At 47.9% G+C, this 18358-nt stretch overlaps 1 protein-coding gene across 1 annotated transcript in view; it reads left to right on the forward strand.

The window, feature by feature from the left end:
- Positions 1 to 18358, forward strand: part of gal3st4 (galactose-3-O-sulfotransferase 4) — a gene marked incomplete at its 3' end in the record, with an annotated part of 91130 nt that overhangs the window by 63398 nt on the left and 9374 nt on the right. The window contains exon 3 of the mRNA XM_084327390.1: positions 13913 to 14213. Coding sequence (XP_084183516.1) covers positions 13913 to 14213 — 301 coding nt within the window. The remainder of the gene's footprint in view (positions 1 to 13912; positions 14214 to 18358) is intronic.

An 18358-nucleotide genomic window follows, 5' to 3' on the forward strand; every position in this document is an offset into this window, starting at 1 on the left:
AAACAAACTGATCAGACTTCTACTTGACCTTACCCCTAGAACCCACCTCACCCCTGCCGACTTTGACTACCTAGGATGGCTTAGAGTAGACGACAGAGTACAGCAACTTGCAATGGGCCTGGTCTACAAGATACACTATACGACTAAGATACCCATGTACATGTCAAAATACGTCCCAAAGGTCAGTGAATACCACGACCACAACACCAGAGGAAGCTCAACAAATCATGTTAAACCCAGATTCGGCTCAAACAAGGGACTAAACACGTTTCGCAATTATGCCACATCAATGTGGAACGCCCTACCCACAGCTGTAAAGGAATGTGAATCCCTACCCACATTCAAAACCGCTCTTAAAGAGCACCTACGGGAGGCTGCAATTCGAAACTGGCCACCGTAAATGTCCATACCCCCCCACCCCCTCCTAATAGTCAGTCTCCTCCCCACCGCATGTATATATTCTCTCCCCACCGTATGTATATTTCTCGCCCACCCACCCACCCCCTCCTAATGTACAGTCTCCTTCCCACCGTATCTATATTCTCCCCCCACCATATGTATACTTCTCTCCCACCCACCCCCTCCTAATGTACAGTCCCCTCCACATCATATGTATATACTCTGGTAGGATCTATGGGTAACAGTACTGTATATTTGCATATCGTATATGTCACAAATGTAACAGTACAATATACCTGTATGTCATGTATGTCCCTATGCCATAAATGTCATGATGTCATATATGTTGTGTATGTCATAAATGTCACTATGAATTGAAAATGGGGGACCCTGATGTAAACAAGACAAACGTCTTTCTCTGGTCTGCATCCCCTTAACAATTGTGTGTATTGAGCCGTACTGTATTGTACCCATTCTGCAATCTGTTAAATAAAGTTTTCATTCATTCATTCATTCACCACTCTTTTCATCAGCAGAGTGCAGCTGGGAGGCACTTTGTCCCCCGGTATTAAGAGGGAGTGCGGAGGATGAGACACCGGCGGTAGTGGTGCGGTAGAGCGTAGGCAAACATTATCGAGTCGCCGCCGCCACGCCCTCGCTGGCACCCGGAGTGTAGGACATCACGGTGGTTCTCGACCTTTTTCCGGAGTCGAGAATCCCCGAATGGGTACACAAATTGGACCCCGATTTGATCCGATTTGGTCTCTGGGAGATTAGTCTTGTTTGATGTGATGGGTATTGTTGTGAAGGGCCAGATTAAACCGAATATATATATTTATTTATATATATATATTTAATTGTATTTGTATATTCTCTAATATTCCCTGATATCCCTTGTATATTCCTTGTACAATATGCATTGAATATCCATTCTAGCCTACTGAACATCCCATAATAGTCTCCATTCTACTATTGGTCGAGACCTTGGTGCCAGGCTGCCATACCCCTCAGACCCAGTTCAAACGTACCGCTCAACATGTACGAACAAGTCCTAGTTCCGCGTAGGAATCTGGCTACCGCACCACTAATGGGACTATTTGTTCATAGTGCGTATATATACTGCGCTACTAAAGTAGGACTTCCTTTTCAGTCCAGTTTCTTACCCTCCAATAGAGTCACAGACGTAAAGCCTCCCCGCGACGCCACGTGTGGGAGTAAGGCCAAGTTCGCCTACCATCGGTATTGAGACATCGTGTATATTAATATTTGAATAGTCATATTTGGCACTATATCGTCGAGTTGGACGTAGTCTATTAAGCTAATAATAGTCTGTTAATATATAGTGCTTCGTGCGGTGAGAATACTACCGTGGTCAGTACCCCATCGTTTCGGGCAGAGAACTGGCTGCTTATCCAGGGTGGTTGACCCCACGTGAAGCTGCACCCGAGGAGCCCCAGAGCCGACGAGCGAGTGGACCTGTATACCGGATTATTCTACCGACGACAGCCCGCCTTCCCAGGCACGGATTATGCTTTGTATACGTTGATTATTCCATGGATAAAGACCCCCGACACTGCCGTGTGTTGGAACCCCCCCCCCTGGAGAGGACGCAAGGTGAGGAGACGCTCTGCAAGACGAGGTCGCTTCACGTCTCTCCTCCGTGGACCGGAGGACGCCGGCCCACAAAGAGTCCATCTGCTTTCATCTGTGGTCCAAGGATCGCCGGCGCATTGAACGGCACTACAGTGGGTTCACCTGGGATACCCTTGGCCGGATGAGGCAGCCGGATTCTACCCCCCCCCCCTTCCTACTCCTGTCGGCTTACAAGCGACCGGATTAACCCCCCCTAGTGTATCCAGTCTGTAATCATTGAAGTATCATTGCTGTTATTCCTTAAACTATTCCAGGTCGTATTTGTACCACCTGCGCCTTCAGAGATTGGACATTCTCTATTGATATACCGACGAATACTCTTGCCATAAAAGTGCATACTAATTCCCATTCATAAATGTGATTGATTTGATTAAGTGCTTGCTCTACACACCATCGCTGTGTAGAAATAAAGACCTATTTCTAATTCGTACATTTGTGTTGGATCCGTTTCATCTACGTGACAGTGTTCATCATAATATATTTATGCCGAGTACTGGGTGGCCGAATATTAAGTACAAAGGTAGTGGTAGTAAGTATCATATCTAGTAATACAGTCAGGGAATTGTACCCCTCAGTTACAATTGGTCCTTCGAGCCGGAGGGTAATTAGTGTAATATTAATATAGTGTTATTAATATTGAAATGGCCTATGATGAACACTCCACGAAACGATCCTCCTAACCAACGCCCGCAGCGCGAACGACGGCTCCCTCAGTACTTAGAGGCTTACGCTGTCAGTCAACAACCTAGTCTTCTACTAACAGTAAACGCGGTAAAACTAGAAAGTAAAAGTATGTCTAGCCCCAACGCCCAGACTACCCCGACCATAGAGGCCCCTACGGGTTCTAATGTAACTGACCAAGTTCACGGTGGGGACCAGTGGGAACCAGACATGACTTCACACCCCGCCAGTACTGAAGAAGTAGTCCCCGATGAGTCCCGGGAGGAATACAACGCTACCGAGAGAGAACTCGGCACGGAAGAAGACGGGGAGAGCACCGTGGAGATAGAGCTCCAAGGCTCCGCAAGGAGTACCCCGAGGGAAGGCTCCCCTATACAACCGCCTTCCCCCAGCGAGGCAGAGAGGACCCTACAGCAGGCCTTCCTCATCAGCCTGAACGCCGCTGCTGAACGCGACCGACTGCAGATCCAGCAGCGGAGCGAAGAAGAGCATATACGTCTAGAAATAAGACGCATTCAGAGGGAAGAGAATGTGGCCCGAGATCGAGCAGACAGCCAGCGAGCAGCTGCTGGTGCTCTACGGGACGCAGAGCGCGACAGACAGCAAGCGCAACTAATAGAACAGCTGATCAGACGGACAACACCCTCTCCCTCCGCCAGAGGCTCCAGGAACTCGTCTAGACACACCTCCAGGGCGGCATCCCCTAGCCGAGTAAACAACCCTGAACTTGACCAACAGACGAGGTCTATACCCCCCACAGACCACCTCCCCCCACCGGTCCAAGCGAGACCTAGCAACCGGGAAGGAGCAGCATATCCTGTGGAGAGGCTAAACCAGAGACTACAAGCACTGGATGACTTAACTGAAGACGAAGAGGAAGAGGAGGAGAACCACGCCCGACGACAGCACAGTACTCTACCGGACCAGGAGGTCCGGTACAGCCCAGGCTATACTCCCGCGGAGCTGCGCTACAGACCCCCGACTCTATACACGGGTGAGCACGACGCACGACCCGCACCGAGGAACAGCACCTGGACAAGCGGGCCATGGTACACTGCCGGTACCAGCCCATACCAAGGAGCGGGAGGAGACTCGCCTAGGAGGCCTCTCCCCCAACGCTCGCCGATGTATCCACAGTCAGCGTCATACATTGGCACGCCTATGGTACCCGACTTCACCCAAGAGAACCGGGCCCAGTATACAGAACTCCGCATGTGTCTGGAGACCATGTTGGTGGATGTATTGGATGAACGCCATAAATACGCCATCCTACTGAAGCACTTAAAGGTACCCCGCGCACATAATATAGCGCTCGCCTACGCGACTTCCACCACCCCATACACAGCAGCGCTGGTAGCATTGGACCAGAGGTATGGGCGCATATGGGATTACGTGATCCAGGAGATCCGACACATCGACCGCTTACCCCCAGCAATAGACAATCGAGCACTGGACGACCTGTCCATCAGAGTGCAGTCCCTGGTAGGGATGTTGGGAGCGCAGAGAGAGAAGGGGAGGCATGAACTTTACGCCAACTCAAATGTGGAAAGGATCTTGGAGAAGCTGCCGCCCGCTCGACAGGAGCGTTTTAGGCGGCAGAGAGACCACCGAGACCCGAATGGCCCCGAACCGAACCTCCTCGATCTAGCAGACTTCCTGGCGAGAGAAGTCAGCAGCCTACGGCTAGATACATTCGGACGGAGCACCCCTGGCTCCAGAGAAGGAACCAGACGACTAAATGATGGAAGAAGATCGGTGACTGTGATGCACCAATCGGAGTCAGTACCGAGCAGCAGGAGCCACAGTACCCCCTCCAGAACGGAGAAGTGGAAGATAGTGTGCCCCTACTGTGAGAAAGAACACTGGCTAGCGCAATGTGACTCCTTCCCCAAGCTGAACGCGGAGGAAGCAAGTCAATGGATAAAGTCCAACAAGCGCTGTTTTCGCTGTGCGCGCTCACACATGGCAGCCGAATGCCGCTTAAAGAAAAGGTGCACCAAGTGCGATGGAGCCCATCTGGACATACTTCACGACAGTAACAGACGGCGCCCTTCACCCGCACCATCCAGCAGCAAAGCGAGCGTCATGTACATCGATCCCGCCAGCAGCAGTGGAGCCCGAGTACTCCTAAAAGTAGTGCGTGTGACACTAAGCTACCAGAATAAAGTCCTGGACACTTACGCCGTCCTCGATGACGGGTCAGAGAAGACCCTTCTGCTCGCCTCCGCTGCGGCCCAGCTAGGGCTGCGGGGAAGCGAAACCCAAATGACAATTCGGACAATAAGACGAGATTTGAAGACGATAAAGGGCGAGAATGTCTCATTCTCTATCGCAGCAAGCGGCCAGCCTGAGCGACGGTACCAGATTACAGACGCTTTCACCAGCCAAGAAATAGGACTGTCGCGGTACACATACCCCGTCGCCAAGCTGATGGAGAAATATGCACATCTGCGCAAGTTACCGATCCCGCTCATAGACAATGCTATGCCGACCCTGTTGATAGGCTCCGACCATGCAGACCTCTTTGTCCCGATAGACCGGGTTCATACCGGACCCCGAGGCTGTCCTGCAGCAGTCGAGACCCGTTTGGGATGGACTCTCCAAGGCCCGCTCGCCAAATCTCTCAACCGAAGTACAGCCACTAGATGTCTCCACTCCCGAGTCACGGAGGGAGAAACCGCACTCCTGCAACACGTAGAGCGGCTATGGACCTTGGAACAAATGCCCTTTAAGAACGGAAAGAAAGACATTCGCTCTAAAGATGACATTTACGCCATTCACCTCCTCGAGACAGGGACCAAGAGAGTCCCGGTCAACGGCGTGTTGAGATACGCCACGCCACTCCTGCGGCGAGAAGGAATGCCTACTTTCCACGCCAAGACAGACGCCACAGAACGGTACCTGCTGAACACGGAGCGGCGCTTAGCCAAGAACCCCGCCCAAGAGAGTGTATACCGCGCTGAGATTGAGAAGCTCATCACAGCGGGACACGTCACAAAGATGGACATTAAAGAGGCTGACCAGACCACTGAATCGTGGTACGTGCCTCACCACAAGGTCCATCACAACGGTAAAGACCGCATAGTATTTAACTGCAGCTACCAGATCGGATCCCAAAATCTGAATAAAGAGTTACTGCCCGGTCCCACACTCGGCCCCTCCCTACTCGGCGTTCTACTCCGCTTCCGCCAGGAAAAGGTGGCCATCAGCGGGGACATTAAAGGAATGTTCCTGCAGGTGAGATTAGTAGAGGAGGACAAGCCCCTGTTACGGTTCCTATGGAGAGAGAAGCCAGGAGATGAGCACCCAGCCATCTACCAATGGGAAGTCCTCCCCTTCGGAACGACGTGCAGCCCCTGCTGTGCTACATTCGCACTACAGAAACATGTAGCAGAGGACCCAGCAGCGGACGAAGAGGTCCGACACAGCGTAAAGAACAGCTTCTACGTAGACAACTGTCTACAAAGCCTTTCAACCCAGGAAGAAGCCGAGGCTCTCCTGATTAAACTCCGCGCCTCATTGATCAAAGGCGGCTTTGATCTCAGGCAGTGGGCCAGCAGCGATCCGCAAGTACTGCGCAGCCTCTCCTCCGAGGACAAGGCAGCCAGCAGCGAGACCTGGATGGCTACAATCCCGGGAGAAGCCCAGGAGATGACCCTGGGATTGGTGTGGCGATTCAAAACAGATTCGCTTCACTACAGACACAAGCCCCTGACTACGGAGCAGGGAAGGCCGGCGGCGGCGCCGACCACCAGACGGAGTGTGTACACAACACTCGCCCGACAATATGACCCGCTAGGATGTATTCTACCGTACACCACCAGGGCAAAAATTATTGTACGAGCATTGTGGGACAAGGACCAGGGCTGGGACGACCCCATTCCCGCACACCTTGCATCCACCTGGAGAGAGTGGGAGATGGAGCTCCACTCACTCCCAGGCGTTAATATGCGCCGAAGCTACTTCCCACCCACGGTGAGGCCAGAGACATGTAAAATGGACTTACACGTCTTCAGTGACGCCTCAGAGGTCGCATACGGATCAGTAGCCTACTTGCGGGCCCAAGAAAGGGGGGGAGAGATCTACACAGCATTTGTCCTCGCCCGCTCGAGAATAGCCCCACGCAAGCAACAATCTATCCCACGTCTAGAGCTCTGCGCAGCCCTAGCCGGAGCGCACCTAGCCACGCTCATCCAACGTGAGCTCACCATACCGGTGTCTAGAACAATCCTGTGGTCAGATTCCACGACAGTACTCGCCTGGATCAAATCGGACTCATGCAAGTACAAAGTCTTCGTGGGAGTCAGAGTCACCGAGATTCAAGACTTAACCGAAGAGTTAACCGGAGAAACAGAGTGGCGCTACGTTGATACAAAACAGAACCCAGCTGACGTCATCACCCGGGGGATGCCCCTAGATGACCTCACCCGTCGCAATGTCTACAGTGACGGCCCCGCATTCCTAAGACTCCCGGAAGGACAGTGGCCCATGCCTATCCTGAGGGAAGCAAGTCCAGAGGAGGTGGAAAATAAGAAGTCTGTGTTCTGTGGATTGAGCACCGTAGCCTCCACCGACCCTAACATAGACGATTGCACGTCCATAGAGAGTGCACAACAAAGAACATTCCTGCGGTACCACCCGGAGTGCAAGTCCCCCGCTGATATGTCAGCAGCTAACTACGAGGAAGCAGAATTGCTTCTACTGCAGCGAGCCCAGAGAGACTCGTTCCCCGATGAATTGGCCTGTCTACAGGGAGGAAAGCCCGTCCCATCCGACAGCAGATTAATTCATCTGGCCCCCGAGAGCGACGCTCATACCCTCATCAGAGTGGGTGGTCGCCTACGCAGAGCCCCCAATCTACCGGATGACATTAAATACCCGATCGTATTGAACAGCCGACACAAGGTCACAGAGCTGATTATAAAGAAATACGATGAGGATGTACATCACGCAGGAGCAGAAAGAGTCTTCGCGGAAATCAGACGTCGTTACTGGATCCTACAAGGAAGAGAGGCGGTACGACGCTTCCAGCGAACATGTCTAGACTGCCGCAAGTGGCGCGCGCAGCCCAGCATACCAAGGATGGCTGACCTTCCTCCATGTCGCCTCCGAATCGGTGACAAGCCATTCCACTCAACGGGTATGGAATGCTTTGGCCCGCTGCACATAAAGAAAGGAAGAGGAACCGAGAAGCGGTGGGGTATTGTATTCAAATGCATGACCACCAGAGCGATACACATCGAGCTTCTCCCGGCCATGAGCACAGACTCATTCTTTATGGCCTTCCGTAGATTCACATCACGGAAAGGAAGACCGTCTACCCTATTGTCCGATCATGGGACAAACTTCAAAGGCTGCGAAAGAGCTGAGAGAGAGCTTCCAAGCTATGGGCCCAGAACTTAAGACCCACCTCGCTCCAGCACAGGTTGATTTCCAATTCAACCCCCCAAACGCACCCCACTTCGGTGGCACTTGGGAACGAGAAGTGCGCTCCATAAAGACAGCCCTGTACGCAGTACTTGGGGCCCAGACTGTGGCGGAAGAAGTCCTAATGACAGTCCTCACGGAGATTGAGGGAGTACTTAACTCGAAGCCCCTCGGATATGTCTCCAGTGATGTGGCGGATATCGACCCAGTTACCCCCAACACACTCCTGATGGGGCGGCTAGATCCTGCATTACCCCAGACAATGTACCGGCCTGAAGAAGCGAACGGCCGACGAATGTGGAGGTACAGTCAAGTATTAGCCGACAAGTTTTGGAGCAGTTTCCTACTGCACTACCTACCGTCTCTACAGACCCGCCAGAAGTGGGTAAAGGAGAGAGACAATTTGACAGAAGGAACAGTCGTCATGATTATTGATCAATCACTGCCCAGAGCTATGTGGCCGGCCGGCCGCGTAAGCAAAGTGATCACCGGTGCCGACGGCAAGGTCCGAGCAGCTGAAGTGCTTGTCCAGGGTCGCACTTACACCCGTCCCGTGGCGAGGCTCATAGAACTGCCCCGACTCCCAGACACAATCGATGATGACCATGACCCTATAACCCTATGACTTTGTGAAGTTGACTGACCCCTACAGCAAACCCTTATGTGTAAATAGACAACGCGATTAATCTGTCTCTGTTTAACTGATTAGGTCTGGGACCAATCAGGGGGTGGCTGTTGTGAAGGGCCAGATTAAACCGAATATATATATTTATTTATATATATATATTTAATTGTATTTGTATATTCTCTAATATTCCCTGATATCCCCTGTATATTCCTTGTACAATATGCATTGAATATCCATTCTAGCCTACTGAACATCCCATAATAGTCTCCATTCTACTATTGGTCGAGACCTTGGTGCCAGGCTGCCATACCCCTCAGACCCAGTTCAAACGTACCGCTCAACATGTACGAACAAGTCCTAGTTCCGCGTAGGAATCTGGCTACCGCACCACTAATGGGACTATTTGTTCATAGTGCGTATATATACTGCGCTACTAAAGTAGGACTTCCTTTTCAGTCCAGTTTCTTACCCTCCAATAGAGTCACAGACGTAAAGCCTCCCCGCGACGCCACGTGTGGGAGTAAGGCCAAGTTCGCCTACCATCGGTATTGAGACATCGTGTATATTAATATTTGAATAGTCATATTTGGCACTATATCGTCGAGTTGGACGTAGTCTATTAAGCTAATAATAGTCTGTTAATATATAGTGCTTCGTGCGGTGAGAATACTACCGTGGTCAGTACCCCATCGTTTCGGGCAGAGAACTGGCTGCTTATCCAGGGTGGTTGACCCCACGTGAAGCTGCACCCGAGGAGCCCCAGAGCCGACGAGCGAGTGGACCTGTATACCGGATTATTCTACCGACGACAGCCCGCCTTCCCAGGCACGGATTATGCTTTGTATACGTTGATTATTCCATGGATAAAGACCCCCGACACTGCCGTGTGTTGGAACCCCCCCCCCTGGAGAGGACGCAAGGTGAGGAGACGCTCTGCAAGACGAGGTCGCTTCACGTCTCTCCTCCGTGGACCGGAGGACGCCGGCCCACAAAGAGTCCATCTGCTTTCATCTGTGGTCCAAGGATCGCCGGCGCATTGAACGGCACTACAGTGGGTTCACCTGGGATACCCTTGGCCGGATGAGGCAGCCGGATTCTACCCCCCCCCCCCTTCCTACTCCTGTCGGCTTACAAGCGACCGGATTAACCCCCCCTAGTGTATCCAGTCTGTAATCATTGAAGTATCATTGCTGTTATTCCTTAAACTATTCCAGGTCGTATTTGTACCACCTGCGCCTTCAGAGATTGGACATTCTCTATTGATATACCGACGAATACTCTTGCCATAAAAGTGCATACTAATTCCCATTCATAAATGTGATTGATTTGATTAAGTGCTTGCTCTACACACCATCGCTGTGTAGAAATAAAGACCTATTTCTAATTCGTACATTTGTGTTGGATCCGTTTCATCTACGTGACAGTGTTCATCATAATATATTTATGCCGAGTACTGGGTGGCCGAATATTAAGTACAAAGGTAGTGGTAGTAAGTATCATATCTAGTAATACAGTCAGGGAATTGTACCCCTCAGTTACAGGTATATATATATAGCTGTTTATACTGTAGTTGAGAAGATGAACCTATGGGGCAACAGTGGCTCAGAGCGGTCGTCTGGTAAACAAATGGTTCCCGGTTCGATTCCGGCTCCTCCCGGCAGCGCGTTGAAGTGTCCTTGAGCAAGACGCTTAACCCCTAGGGCCTAGGCCCTAACTGCTCCTGATGAGCAGGTTGGCACCTTGCACGGTTGCCTCTGCCATTGGTGTGTGAATGTGTGAGTGAATGTGTGAATGTGAGGCATAAGTTGTAAAGCACTTTGGATAAAAGCTGTTACATAAATGCAGTCCATTAGTCCATTATTGGCCTCTTTAGTAATACTAAAAGAAAACCATTAGATAAACGATTAGCATGGTCACTCTGTATTCTCTCCTGTATTCTCTGTCTAACTTCTAGTGAATAAAATGTTATTGAAATGAAACTTAACCTCCCGGGACCCACTGAAGGACTTCTGTGTCGGCTATAGAAACGAGTCTGTTCTCATGCACGATCATTGTGTTTAACAGTGTCTTTAGACCGCTGTCAGGTTTCAAGGTGTAAGAACCAAAATGTATATAGGCCACTTTTCAGAAGCCCATACTTTAGACCTACAGTAGTCGGTCCTGTAGCTCAACGGGGGGAGCATATCTGCTCATAACCGCACGGTGGTGCGGCACGGTGGTGTAGTGGTTGTAGTGGTAGTCGCCTCACAGCTAGAAGGTCCAGGGTTCGATTCCCGCTTGGGGACCAGGTTGCCACATTGCCAGTTACCCAGGTGGGATATCTCCCGGGCCTTTCTGTGTGTTTGCATGTTCTCCCCGTGCCTGCAAGGGTTTCCCCTCCCGATAAGATAAACCCAATGGAAAAACATGCAGAACAGATTGCTAACACTGTCATGTCCCTGACGAAGACGGACAGGAGCACTTGGATTTGTCCCCGGACGCGGCCCCACGCCCCCATGTCTGCTCCCGGCTGCCCTTGGGGGGAAGGACGATGGGATGGGTCAAACGCAGAGAGGAACATTTCATCAGCGACCCAAAAAGAAAAGAAATTGCATGTGTGTGTATCTGTGTGTGCCGCCCATCGCATGTGTGTGTCACTGCATGACGGCATTGTCAATGTGTGCAATGAATAAAGACTTCTTCAAAGTCCAGTTTAATCTAATTTAATCTTAATAACTGCCAGGGTTAGGAGTTCCATTCCCACTACTGTGGGCTCCACATGCTAAACTTTAGGGGCTGTCTACACGAACGCTGGGTTTAATGTAACCGTGATTGTATGTGCGCAGTTGCACTGTTCGCCCACACACAACCGGGGTTTTTGCTACACTGCAACCGTGGTCTTTGAAAACCAGAGTCCAGGGTGAAGTTTTGTGCGCATCCCCGGTTGCAGTGGTTGCGTGTGGGCATAGACACCGAGGTTATTTCCAGTGTTTACAGCAGAGCTGTCCCAAGTAGCGTTATATGAAAATGATTGTAACAAACCTTTGTTCGAAACGTATCGTCTGTGTTGAAGAGTGTTGTGATCGACTGATGATGTCTGTTGTCGCATTCCTGACCTGACGAGAGTAAACCTGTAGCTGCGGCTAAACTGAAAGCTCATGTGTTGTCAAGTTATTGTATAAGGAACCCAGTCCAGACTGCATCCCCTTAACAATTTTTTGTATTGAGCCGTATTATATTGTACCCATTCTGCAATGTGTTAAATAATGTTTGCATCCATTCATTCTACTAGCGTTAACGTTACCACATTATTACGTTAGCATGTAAGCTAACAAAATCGCTGATCTTTTTGTGAGACTAAACTCCGCTCTTGGTGGTAAATTGTGTTGATGTTGGTTGTTTCATCAACAAATGAGGCAGAACACACAGTGAATGTATAATTTTTTGTTTATTGCACGTTCTAGCTGCAAACTGTAGAATTGTTTGGCTGTGAGCAAGGAGGGATGTTTGTGTTCCAGGCTTCAGGTCAGTTTCCGGTATTAACCCTAAACCCTTCTGGTTGGTTGAAATGGCCTTCATGTTTGAACTACATCGCCACCTACTGCTTTGGCATTGTACTACATGTATATGACGTCACTCTGTGCGAGGTTTAAACCAGTCGTGTGGACAGAGTAATTTTTTTTTGAATAATTAAAAAAAAAACTGTGTCAAAAATACCCGTGATCGTGTGGACTGGGCCTTAAACCTTGTGATACTGTAAGGCACTTTGGATGAAAGGTCATGATTCCCCGCGGGGGCCAGCCGAGCTAACCTGCTCAACCACCTCACCTGCTCCTGTGTAACCGCCAGTATGATGGGATATCACGGTGTCATTGTTTTTCCATACATTTGTCTGTACAGAAGAAATATATATATATATCCCTTTGATGTATTTTTCTTTTTGAGCAGCATTATTATAGTTAGTTGCTCTCTCTCTCTCTCTCTCTCTCTCTCTCTCTCTCTCTCTCTCTCTCTCTCTTCCTGACACCAATGGGTCTATAATATGATGCATGAAAGGATGAAAGAAAAACAAGAAACCTTTCATCCGCTTTCATCGCGGCTTCTTCTTCATATATTCGCCAACGACGATCCAAGACTGTCGAGAGTAAAACAGCATCTTGGATTTCAGACATACAGTGAACAAAGGGAAGAAGAGCTAAACAAAGGGAGGAAGTACCAAAATAAACACATTTGATGAACAAAGGCAACAAGTAAAAAAAAATTATTAAAAAAAGGTTATCAATAATTCCCTTTAAAAAAAGATTATTGGCCTCACAGTAAAACATCACAGTATTTAGCATATTTTTGATGATACCATGATATTACAATCAGTAACATGGTTTAAATTGGGTTATACCACAGTGTCATTTAAAAGTACAAAACTGGAAAATTACTTATTTAGCCCGCTCCGTCTCCTCCTGCTCCAGCCACCGACCTGCTTCCAGCTCCTCCTAAAGGCTTATGTGGCCCTTGTTAACCCTTTCACTACCACACTACAGAAGGTTAAACCTTTCACTATCACACTGTGGGGTTAACCTTCTGTAGTGTGGTTGTGAAAGGGTTAACCATCTGTAGTGTGGTAGTGAAAGGGTTAACCTTCTGTAGTGTGGTTGTGAAAGGGTTAACCCTTTGTCATGTGGCAGTGAAAGGGTTACCCGCCTTCTGTATTGTTGCAGTGAAAGAATTAACCCTTTGGTAGTGTGGTAGTGAAAGGGTTAATCTAGGTCTCTGTATAACACTTATACCATCCAGCCAACTGTCTAGCTGCCGTTGTGTGTTTGTGTTTCTTTTTTTGGCCACGCAGAGTTTGTTTGGGTAACATTGCTTGCATGTGACAACGACGCAGCACAGGATTGTGGGCTAACTGTTTAATTGTTTCAGTATGTCCAAAAATAGTATGTACAAAATGTTATTATCAGAGACATTTGTTTCATTTATACAGATCATATCAACATCTGTAATATTTGTTATTGCCCATAACGGAAATGTTGATATATAGGTTGTCGGTATCGGCCAAACTTTTCATATCGGTGCATCCCTAAGCAAAAAGAAAATCAACGACGTACTAATAACAGTTTCCCTCTCTCTCTCTCTCTCCTCTCTCAGCACGGTCCAGCCAGCGCCCCGCTCCCTCTTCTCCTCGTCCGACTCCCAGGGCCCGTCGCTGGGCTCCTGCCGGCCCCACGCCCACGTCATGTTCCTAAAGACCCACAAGACCGCCAGCTCCACCGTCCTCAACCTGCTGTACCGCTTCGGGGAGGAGCGTGACCTCTACTTCGCCCTGCCGCTGGGCTACCAGCTGGGCTACCCGCTGTTCTTCAACGCTCAAAGGGTCAAAGGTTACCGGGGGCCCCAGGCCTCTGAATTCCACATCATGGGCAACCACATGAGGTTCAACAAGGCCGAGGTGAGTCGGCTCTGCTCGTCCTCTCTGGGTCAGGGTTGGATCAGGGCCTCGACTCGAGACATTCTGAACCCCCAACGGCTTTCAACCTTAATCCTATCATTCTGTTGTGAGGATGACGTGTGATAATCAGACATACAGCATACTCACAAGCTCAGGAGACACAGAAAACACTTTTTTCAAGTTTTATATCACCCCTGTTAGAAAAGCCAGAATAGACCAGCATAACCAGCAGAGACCAGCATAATGCATGCTGGTTATACCAGCAGAGACCAGCATAATGCATGCAGGTTATACCAGCAGAGACCAGCATAATGCATGCTGGTTATACCAGCAGAGACCAGCATAATGCATGTTGGTTATACCAGCAGAGACCAGCATAATGCATGTTGGTTATACCAGCAGAGACCAGCATAATGCATGCTGGTTATACCAGCAGAGACCAGCATAATGCATGCAGGTTATACCAGCAGAGACCAGCATAATGCATGCTGGTTATACCAGCAGAGACCAGCATAATGCCATGGAGGCGAGAGAGAGACTTCCTCCACCACTAGAGAGAGAGAGCGAGGGTGTGAGGTTCTGTTAGATGTGTGGAGTGAAATATGAGAGCAAGCAGGGGGACGCTGATGTGGCACAATAATATGTCTTCCACGGGGCATCAGCTGGTGTACCCTCTGCCCCTCAAGCCTTAAGGGTCAAGGCTATGCAGAGGCCAGGTTAAAGCCCTGGGCTGTGGGGGTCCATGTCATGGAAGACCACTTGAGATTTAATAAGCCTAAAGGTGAGCTACAGGGGTTAACGCTCTGTGACATCGCGTGCTATTGGGAAAAGTGGAGCGGGTCGGTGTCCTGTCTTGGACCGAGAGAAGACGGGAAAGGAAGGGACGGGTATAAAATGAGGACATTTTACATTTAGTCATTTAGCTGACGCTTTTACCCAAAGCGACTCACAGGTGGTTAGGATCTGGAATAGAGATGCGTCCTCTCCTTCCGCTAACCACCCTGGGACTCTATTTCAGGGAAGAAATATGCACAGTAGTCAACGGTGAGAGACAAAATAATCTTCTGATCCCGTTTGAGTTGTGCCACGTATTACACGTTCAACGTTTGTCAATTTAAAAGATAATCTTGCAAGGCAAGGAAGTCGATCGACTCGCAAGTTAGCTAACCTTGGCTAACATTATCGATAGCTTATGACACTATAATGTAACGTTAGCTAGCTAGACGATTACACTTTTAAATTGACAAACGACATACTGTAGGTTATATGTAATTCATGGCACAACTTACACGAGATTGACTATTGACTACCGTAGATTTCTTCTGAAATAGGGTCCTATGGTGCTCGGGGGTTGTCGGTGGGATACTGTGTTTATTACTTCTAGTTGGGGGGGGGGGGGGGGGGGGTACCAGCAGGGTCACAAGGTCAGAGACTCCCGTGAGCCTGAGTCATGTTCACAGCCACATATAACCTAAGGTAGGAGAGAAAAGACATACCAAAATAAACCAGAAGAACTAAAAAAAAATATATATAATTCCGAGCAGTCAGTGTAGTACAGTTCAATGCCATATGCAACCACTATAAGGCTTGCAAGACACAGAAATGGGGTCAGGTGGAGGTTGACAGTTTGTATATAGTGCTGTGCTCAGTCACAAGGAACCACTACATTTTAGATTAGATTACATTAGAAATAAAAATAAATTGGTGTCTATATGCAGTGTGATTAAATGTAAACAAGTTATTAAATTAATGGAATATATATAATGAAGCGACTGAGTAATATGCTAATGCTAAAAATTAATAATGAAATTAGATACCAATGATGTAAACTACCCATAATTGAAGAGTAGGGTTTAACCTGCAAATTGGCCTTTAACTCCACTTACAAGCTTTTTGGGCCGATTTTGGCATTCTTGAACGGTTCCTTCTTGGGGATTCGTTTGTAGCTAAGAGCAGGATTTACGAGCGCGGAAAGGCAGTCATAAGTCAGACAGACTGGTGTGCGCCCCTGTTCTTAACTCATTCAGCGCCGGAGGCCTAGAGCATCTTAGTTCCTACTGGGCCAACGCTCTAAGAGATAGGGATAAGTGGCTGTGTTTGCAGGGCTATATCTATATTCTATATTATAGCTATGGATAATATACTATGGCCCATTTGACATCAACTATCTATCGTTCAATATGTGAAAATGTTTCCATGCATACGTTCGCGTGTTATACCGTGGTGAATATAAGTATAGTTTCAGATTGATCCTGGCTAATCCCAGAAAACGGCGCTATGGAGGAATACGTGAATTTCACTAAAAGCGTTGGCGTTGCTCGCCTGGACACGCTACTATTTCCAAATCAAATGTATATAATAGGTATTATGTTTCATCATGAATGCATCGGGGGCATTGGACGCGTTCCAATGCCATCGAGTGAACCGCTAGACTCGCCTGACCAAGAAAACTGCGCCCGGAGACATTTGAATGTAACACCGTGTGTGAAAAAAAGGTTTCGAAGGGTGGGTGATACTGCCACTACCTGGATGCGGCCGGTATTGCACTCTAGCAATCTCAGAGTGGTTCCTATTATATGTTAACCCCGAGGTCCGTGTGAGAGAAATTAATAAAAATATCGAATAAAAGAAATAACGGGTCTGGCGCTGAACGGTTGGCGAGTTAACCCGACTATCCTCGGGTCTGGCGCTGATTGAGTTAAGGCCTTCATTTAGGAGAAATCATTGGTGATTGCGTTCACATCGATTCTACAGACATCCTCGGATTTAAATAATTATAATAATAAATAGGAATATTTATCATTAAAAATTACGTTTTACATTTATAGTCATGCCTCAACGAGGCATCGTGATGTCCGAAAATAAATAAAAGCCCTACAGACACTGCAAATGACAGTGAATAAATAAATAAGAACTCAACCTCATTGCAATATAGCTATAGTGGAATAGAATGGACACATCTACATTCTGCTCTCAGCACACCCCATTCCTTTCATGTAGGCTATACTGTATATTTAATAATATATATTGTAAATCTATAGTTTATTAGCAATGACGCACTAATGTGCGTTACATACGTTGTATTGTACTGCTGTATAATGACAATACATTTGAATATAATCTAATTTCATTTTGATCAGTTGCAAATCGCTTCCGCGCTACCTGTTGAATATGGGGGTCAGCACAACCGAGATGCAATGCTTAACCTCTCGCTTCCGGTATAAGGAGCTGTTGAATCTGTTTGCACACAGTCCTTCATGCCCTATAAGGAGCTGGTGGGGTGTTTCTGTCTGCAAATTCAGGTGTACGAGAACACTCTTTCAATTTAAGAACGAGTGACGTTCTTCATTCAGCTGCGATAATTTTGGCCACTTAAGAGCACTTCTCTACTGGTTCAGGGATCTGGAGGACGACTATCGTAGGTTTCCTCTTACGAACTTCTTACAAGGTTATTTACGAGGAAACTTATGAGAATGTTAGTGAATGAGGTCCAGCTACATTGATCCGCTGTGTCTAGTATGTTTTTAATTCATTTTCAATTACTCGTATCCATTTGTTAAAGAGTCAGAGTTGACATTAGGTTCTAATTTTAAAATAAACCAACGGACAGTAATACCTTCCATACATTTTCTATCTGACAGATAGCTGTTATTTAGCACATCGCTCAAACATACTTTTGCTGGTCTGGGCTGATCCTCTGAGCTCCTCTCGAGTCGAGCTTTCGCTTCTGTTTAAATCCAAAAAATTGTCAAATCCTTGCGTCGCCACTAGACCCTTCTTTCTCTCCTTCACGTGAAGTTACATCTACTCTACTACAAGAAATTAAAGAGAAACATAAGCTGCACTGTACTGCGAAGTATATATATATAAAATAATAAATAAAAAAGATGACTCTACTCAAAGAATCTCAGTTAACTGATGATTAGAATCGTAAATTTTCAGGGGGCAACCCTAATATAGACAGGAATATATGCAGAAATATAAACAGGATTATATGTATATAGATAAATATATGATTGATTGATTGATTGAAAACTTTATTAACAGATTGCAGAATGGGTACAATACAGTACAGCTCAATACACACAATTGTTAAGGGGATGCAGACCAGAGAAAGACTTTCGTCTTGTTTACATCAGGGTCCC

This window comes from Notolepis coatsorum (assembly GCF_963971535.1).
Source record: "Notolepis coatsorum genome assembly, chromosome: 13".
NCBI lineage: Eukaryota > Metazoa > Chordata > Actinopteri > Aulopiformes > Paralepididae > Notolepis > Notolepis coatsorum.